At 58.5% G+C, this 7,346-nt stretch overlaps 1 protein-coding gene across 1 annotated transcript in view; it reads right to left on the bottom strand.

Annotated features, from left to right (window-relative positions):
• CCDC97 (coiled-coil domain containing 97) overlaps positions 1-3,386 on the bottom strand; it is a 6,685-nt gene extending 3,299 nt beyond the window's left edge. Inside the window, exons 1-3 of the mRNA XM_040634017.1 lie at positions 2,913-3,386; positions 1,151-1,429; positions 598-727 (exon numbers count right to left, since the gene is read on the bottom strand). Coding sequence (XP_040489951.1) covers positions 598-727; positions 1,151-1,429; positions 2,913-3,219 — 716 coding nt within the window. The 5' untranslated portion in view covers positions 3,220-3,386. The remainder of the gene's footprint in view (positions 1-597; positions 728-1,150; positions 1,430-2,912) is intronic.
• Positions 3,387-7,346: the final 3,960 nt, after the last annotated feature.

Below are 7,346 nucleotides of genomic sequence, written 5' to 3'. Positions count from 1 at the left end.
GGGGGGGGGGGGGGGGGGGGGGGGGGCGCTAGATCAGGCCGCGGGTGTGCCCGGGGGCCGTGGTAACGGTGTCCCCCCCTCAGCTGGCACACCCAACCAGGCAAGACGGCCTCAGTTGTCAAAGCCTGTTATCTCTGACTCCGATACTGATGGCAAGATCCTTCCCAGAGCAGTGGCCGTATGTCTCGCCCTGGGGTTACAGTGGGACAGCAGGCAGACTGCAGGGGCGGGTACCACAGGCCCCTCTGTGCAAGACACTAACCCTGCCAGCGGTCACTTCCTGAAGCGCAGGGAGGTCTGGGGGCCTGTGGAAGAAGCTGGTGTGCCTGGGGGCACCTGGGGGGCTTGGGGCGGTGGCATCCTACCTACCAGGCCACCACCACTCACCCGAATGGAAATAGTTCGGTCTTTTGTCACATTTGAGCTGACCGTCAGCCCTGCGCAGTCCCTTCTTCAGGTGAGGGGACTGCTGCTCAGAGAAGGACAAAGCACGTCCAAGGACGCCCGCTGATCTCTGGTTCATCTGAAACCCTCACGCCATCTGAGCCGGGGCCGTGGGGGGCTGGGCTGGGGGCTGGGGGGTGGGGCCCGCGTCACCTGTAGTCAAAGTCCCCGTCCTTGCCGTCCAGGAAGCGCTGGTGCATCCGGCTGGTGAACTCTTCCCGCAGGATCAGCCTCTCTTCTGAGTCGGGGACCCAGGCCTCCGAGTCTTTGCCAGGGCTCTGGTCTGTAGGGGCGGACACCCACAGCGGGGGACATGAGCGGTACACTCGGGGAGGTGCTGAGCACAAGGCCCAGCAGAGCCGCTCCTCTGTGCTGGTGGGATGGGAACACAGTGGTGACCAAACGGCCCGGTCCTGCCGCCCCGGGCCACACGCCAAACACACAATGACAGTACAGTGCTCCGGAGGCTGGAGAACAGGGTCAGGAGCTGCTACCTGGACGGTGGCGAGGGGAAGGCATTCTTGGCAGAGAGAATGGCACGAGCATTGGCCTGGAGGGGAGCGATTGCTGGGTGCCTTTGGCGGGGGGCAGAGATGCTGGAAGGACTGGGAAGAGCCTGAGCACTCAGGGCAGGCAGGGGAGGGACGCGTGGTCTACTCTTGCAGTCGGGGGCCCAGCCTGGGAGCCCCCTAGTCCCGGCCCTCACCTTCCTCATCACCGTCCTCCTCCTCTTCTTCCTCCTCCAGGCAGGCGTCCTCCTCCTCCTGCTGCTGGAGCAGCCGCTGCTGCAGCTCCCGCTCCTGGTAGGACTGGAGCAGCAGATCAGAGAGCGGGCAGGCGGGGGTGCCGAGGGCACCCGGCTTGGGTGGCTGGTGGGCCGGGGCACGGGCACTGAGCTCCTCCTGGGTTAGGTACTGCCCGATGTACTGCTCGTACAGCAGCGGGGCCCGGAACCGCATCTGCTCATCACTGAAGTACTCGCCGCCTGCACCGAGACAGGGCGCGCACGGGCTCAGCGGTCTGGGTGCGGGGTGAGCCTGTCTGAGCAGACACGGGTCCGCGACCGTGCTCGTAGGAAGCCATGCATGCACAAGTGCAAGCCTGTGCGTGCACATTCAGGCGGGAGAGGACGCAGGGGCCTGAGGTCACGTGGCCGCGAGTACTTGTGCATGCGTCAGGCATGTGCGCATCATCGGCCCTGTAGCGCACGCTCAGCTGTGGACACCATGTCCGCCGAGGCGCTGGTGCTCTGGGGCCTGTGCGCGACGGTGCCCGGCAGAGTTCATACGTCCCTGCCCATCGCTGCGCGTGGACACACAGGTGTGCCCACCCTCCTGTGCGCGTGTCTGGGGGTGAATGCGAGTCAGCGTGCAGGCCACAGGCAGGGGTCACGTGTGGCTGTCTGTGCACGCAGCTGGACGTGCCAGATGTGGGCACCCCTGGCGGTCTTCCAGACCCCAGACCTCACCTTTTCCCAGAGTACTCTCCTCTGCAGCTGTCCCTCGGGTGGGCTTGGCTCCCCGCCACCCCCAAACCCGGGACCTTCCCGTCTCCCCTGGTTGCCTGTTCCTGCAGGTGGCTCTGTCCCTCAGAAAACCCTTAAACCTGCCTGGTCCCTCCCACCCACTGGTCCCAGCCCCGCCTTCAGAGCCCAGGGCGAGAATCTGCCCAGAATCCCGGCCTCTGCAGCACTGGGGTCTGTGGTCGTCCCTGTCCTGTGTTTCCCACCATATTCTGTTTCTCTCCCTCCGTTTCCCTGGCTCTGTTTCTGCCGCTCCGCCTCCGCCCACCTGTCTCTCCTGGGTTGCCCGTCTGTCACCTCACCCCCCATTCATTTATCCCTCCTCCTTCCATCCTTCTTCACGACCTGTCGCTGCATCCCACCCTCTCCAACTCCATGGCTCTAGGGTCTGCGTCTTCTCCCTAACCGGAATCTTCACTCACTCTCTGCCTCGTTTGCTCTGATCTTTCAACTTTAGTTCTGGTGTCTCTGGTCACAAAGATGCTCGTAATTATGCTACAGGCAAGAACGTATCGGTGTTTTCCTTCATGCCTTCCACACGCGTGCCTTGTTTCAGAGGGACTTTGTATCCCGGGTCACAGACACACTCTCCTGGGTTTCCTCAGCACCTCTGTGTATGGTGTGAGGGAGGGAATCTCGTTTTCCTGAGGGATAACCACTTATCACAGTGCTGGGTTGTGTGTCTGTGGCCCACTGACTTGAAATGGCACTTGCGTCATCTACTAAATTCTGACCCTTCTCAGTGCCTGTTCCATTCTCTTCCCTGGGTTCCTGTCTGTCTCCACCTGTCTTGTCTCATCGCTTCCCGCTACTGTTTCAACCTCCCTGTGTCCCTGTCTCAAAACTTCTCTCCCAGGACCTCTGTCCATGTCTCCACTCTTGCATCCTTAGTTCTTACTTCCTCTGCCTCGGTCTCCCCACCCGCCCAGCCCACCTGTCCCCACACCTTGGATGAGCTCACGCAGAGCAGCGTAGCGCCGGTTACGCAGGCGGGTGCGCAGGGTGCGGGGTCGGGCACGGCCCTGCCGGGCCACCTCGGCGCAGTAGAAGTCTGCACGATGGTCGCCGCGCAAGTGGCCAAAGCAGGCCAGGTGCTCCTCACGGAGGCCCGTGCGGAAGCGCTCCAGGAACACCAACGGCTTCTCATGGTACAGCTGGCCCAGGATGGCCACCTTCTCCCGCTCGGTGAGGTCAGGCTCGCCCTGCTGCTGGCTGCACACGGGCAGGCGGCTGGCAGCCACGGCGCGCAGCATGGCACTCACCGCCGCGTTCTCAGCCCCCGGGGCATCATCATCTGGGGCCCTTGGGGCTCCCTCTGTGGCTTCCGCCTTGTCCTGGGGTCTGGGTGGGACCGGCGTCCAGCTCAGCTCCCCCCAGTGCCCAGTACTGGGCTGTGTGCAGCCTGTGGGGAGAGGGGAGATGTGTTAGTCCTGGGATGGGAGTGCAGGGGAGGTGGAGTGGGTGGAAAAGACTCATTTTACATTTACTGAGCACCTACTATGTCCTGCACACTGTTCCAGGTCCCAAAGAGACCACAGTAAGCACAAAGTTGATATTTTAGTAGGGGACGCGGACAGTGAAAAACGCAATTGCTGAAAACATATGATGTGTTAGCAAACTTACAGTCTCTTGGGTGGTCCCAAGAGCTATGGAGAAAAATGAAGAGGGAAGAAGGAGGGAATGGGGTCAGTTGGGGGGCAGGCTGCAATATATTTATTTCAGAGAGAAAGGGGAGGGGCAGATAGGGAGGGAGAAAGAGAGGGAGAAAGAATTTGAAGCAGACTCTGTGCTGAGCACAAGCCCCATGTGGGGGTCAATCCCCCAACCCCAAGATCATGACCTGAACCGAAACCAAGAGTCAGACACTTAACCGACTGAGCCACCCAGGTGGCCCAGGCGGCAATTTTAAATGGGGCAGTCAGAGAAGCCCTTGCCAAAGAAGTGACATTACAGCAGACCTGAGGTGGTGAGGGACTGAGCCGTGACATTTTTGGGGGAAGAGAGTTCTATGAACGGGAATAGCCAGTGCAAAGGCCCTGAGGCAGGAGTGTGCTTGGTGAGTTTACTTGGGCCTTTGCCACCTCATTCACTGACTCACACAATTCTTTGCCTTTTCACCTGTTCACAAAATCACTAATGCATCCACTAAATTGTTCACTCATTCCCTCTCTCTGTCCTGCTCCTTCACACATTCATGCAGCCACTCTTCAGCAACTCTAAATCTGTGCGAGGCCCTGCGCTGGGCCATGCTGAGGATCCACGGGAGCGAGCCAGCCCAACACCAGCCCAACACCTGCCCTCAGGAAACAGCCAGTGTGGTGGGGGAGCCAGGACGGTCAAAGACAACATGGGTGCTGGTAACGGGCAAGCTGGGTGCTAGGCAGACCATGTCGAGAGCTGTTTCTCAAAAGGTGTGGGAACCGGAGTGAGGCTGAGCAGGCAGGAAATAAGAGAAGACAGAAAGTACAGGCCACTCCTTTGGGCAGCCTGGCTGCGGCGGGGAAGAGGGAGGGGGTGAGGGTTACGAGTGCAGTGGGTTTCAGGGAGGGTTTTAATCGCTGAGACCAGAGAAGACAGAGCTGGGCAGGGGCTGTGGAGGAGGGCATAGAACGGGTGGTGGTTCGAAAGATGCTCAGGAGGCAGAGGAGACAAGCCTTGGGGCTGAAGGGCTGGGAGGCGGGGGATGCATCCAGTTCAGGTCCAGGGCTCTGGTCTGGGGACTAGTCAAACTGTCCCTGAGACAGTCACGGACGAGGAGCGGATCTGGGGGTGGGGGGAGATTCTGAGGCCAGTTTCAGACATGAAAGGTAGGAGAGGCCCAGGGCATATCCAAGGGGAGACATCGAAGAGACTGCTCTTCCGTGGGGCTAGAGATTTCTCAGGAGAAAAATGCAGGGCTGGGGACAGAGCTATGAAGACGGCAGAGCCAAGACAAGAACCAAAGCCTAAGCAAACAAGAGGTCACGGGGAGCACGAGGGGAGTGTGTGAGCGAGAAGAGAAGAGTGGGCTAGGAAAGAGCCCCTCCTGGATGGGGAGAAGTCATGCCTGTGAAGGAGGCCGTGAAAGGCTACAAAATGGGCCACTGAAAGACAGCCACGTTTTAATTCCTGGAGCCTGTGTTACTGCTGATGGCCAAAAAATGGGTCTCTGCAGATGTGAGGAAGTAAGGATCTTGGGACAGGGAGATTATCTTGGATTGTCCAGGTGGGCCCTAAATGTCATGTAAGTGTCCATAAGAGAGAGTCCGAGGGAGACTGGACAGACACAGAAGAGAAGGCCACGTGAAGCCGGACAGAAGCAGAGATCAGAGTGATGCGGCCACAAGCCAAGGAACGCCAGGAGCCACCAGAAGCTGGAAGCGCCTCTGAGGGAGCCCTCCACAGTCCTGCTAACACCTTGATGTCAGCCTCGTGGTACTGATTTCAGACCTCTGGCCTTCAAAACTGTGAGAGAATAAATTTCTCTTGTTCTAAGCGCCCTGCCCCTGGCTTGTCGACATCTGCTGCAGCAGCCATAGGAAACTGATGGAGGCTGAGCGGGAGGAGCCCGAGAGAGAGGAAGGGAAAGGGAAAGAGTGGTGTCNNAGAAACCAAGGGGCGCATCTGGGTGGCTCAGCAGGTTGAACATCCAACTGGTAGTTTCGGCTCAGGTCATGATCTCATGGGTTGTGAGATGGAGACCTGAGTCGGGCTGTGGGCTCCTTGCCCAGTGGGGAGTCTGCTCGAAGATTCTCTCCCTCTGCCCCTCCCCCCACTCTCTCCTTCTTTCGCTCTAAAATAAATAAATAAATCTTAAAAAAAAAAAAAAACAAGCAAGCAAGGGAAAACTTTCAAGAAGGATGGAGGGGGTCAATGGCATTGAATTCTACAAGTAGTCTTGTAAGAGAAAACCTGAATGGGGTGACTCCATTTAACTACACGGGGGAAGCCACCGGCAGCTTTGATCAGAGCAGTTTCTGGAGGTAAAAGCCAGAATGCAAGTGGGTGGGAGGTGAGGAAACGGAGGCAGGTGTGGATGACTCTGGAGAAGATACATGGTATCTTTGGTATCTGGAAGGCGCATGGAACTGAGGGAAAGACTTTCTTTTTAGGTTAAAACATTTTTTTTAATGGAAAATTTCCAACATGCACAAATGTAGAGAATACAACCATATTCCCACCCCCACCCCATATACCCACCATCCAGCTTCAACAAGGACCAATTCTTGGCCAGTGATGTTTCAACCAACCTCCCAACCACACCTCGCCCCACCTGGGATGACTGAAGCAGCGGGATGAAATTTTATTTTAACTTTTAAAGATTTTATTTATTTGACAGAGAGAAAGAGCACACAAGCAGGGGGAGCAGCAGGCAGAGGCAGAGGGAGAAGAAGGCTCCCCGCCGAGCCAGGAGCCCACACGGGGCTCAATTCCACGACCCTGGGATCATGACCCCAGCTGAAGGCAGACGCTTAACCGACCGAGTCACCTAGGCGTCCCAGGATGAAATTTTAAGATGAGCAAAACGAAAGCGTTTTAGATACTGATGGGAAGGCATCGGGAGAAATAAAGAGGTTAAAAATGCAAAGGACAGAGGTGGAGGGAGCACAGAAACGGATTAAGGACCCGAGGAGGCAGAGAGCACTGTGGACTTTGGGGGAAGGGTAATGAGAATGAAATGGGGGAGCTGTGAATCTGGAATAAGCAGAGTTTGCGTGGGACAGGAGGAAGGTCAGCCTGGTGCAAGGGAAGGGTCAGTGTGATGCAGGGGAGGTAACTGAGAGGCAGGGCTGACTGGACACTGGGACTCAGCCGGAACGGGGCAGGTTTCTGTTGGCCCGAGAGTTAGCCTGGTAAGGAATCGGGTTACCCTGGTACAGGGAAAGGGCTGGCCTGGAACTTGGAAGAGGTTAATTTCGGGGGAGCGTACGGCGTAAAGGACAGCAGCTCGCAACGAGAGGGATTAACCTGGACAAAGCGGCGAAGGGGACTGATAAACCTGAGGGCAGGTGTCCCCGTATAAAGAGTCCTCCTGCGCGCCCACGGGGAATCATTTCCCAGTGACACCGCAGCCCCACCCTCCCGCCGACTCCCTGCGGCCGGGGCCTCACCTTCATCGGGTTCCCTGGCCGCCGCCGCGGTCGCCACGGCCTCCATCCCAAATCTGTCCTAGTTAGCCGCCGCGGTAGGATCTGGCCGCCGACTCCGGGCCCAGACCCTCAGCGGCAACTTCCGGCTGAGCACACTCCGGGGGCGCCCGGTGCTCCGCCAAGCCCGAAACAACAGTTCCGGGGGCGAAGGCGGACCTCCTTTACGCATGCGCATATCCCTCAGGTCCCGCCCGCCGCCGGGAACGTAAAGGGCGCCCGGGCCGGAGGCTCTTCCACGCCCCCCCCCCCCC

This window comes from Ursus maritimus, unplaced genomic scaffold (assembly GCF_017311325.1).
Source record: "Ursus maritimus isolate PB19 unplaced genomic scaffold, ASM1731132v1 scaffold_19, whole genome shotgun sequence".
NCBI classification, from domain to species: Eukaryota; Metazoa; Chordata; class Mammalia; order Carnivora; family Ursidae; genus Ursus; species Ursus maritimus.
This window is presented reverse-complemented; position numbering and strand designations above follow the sequence as displayed.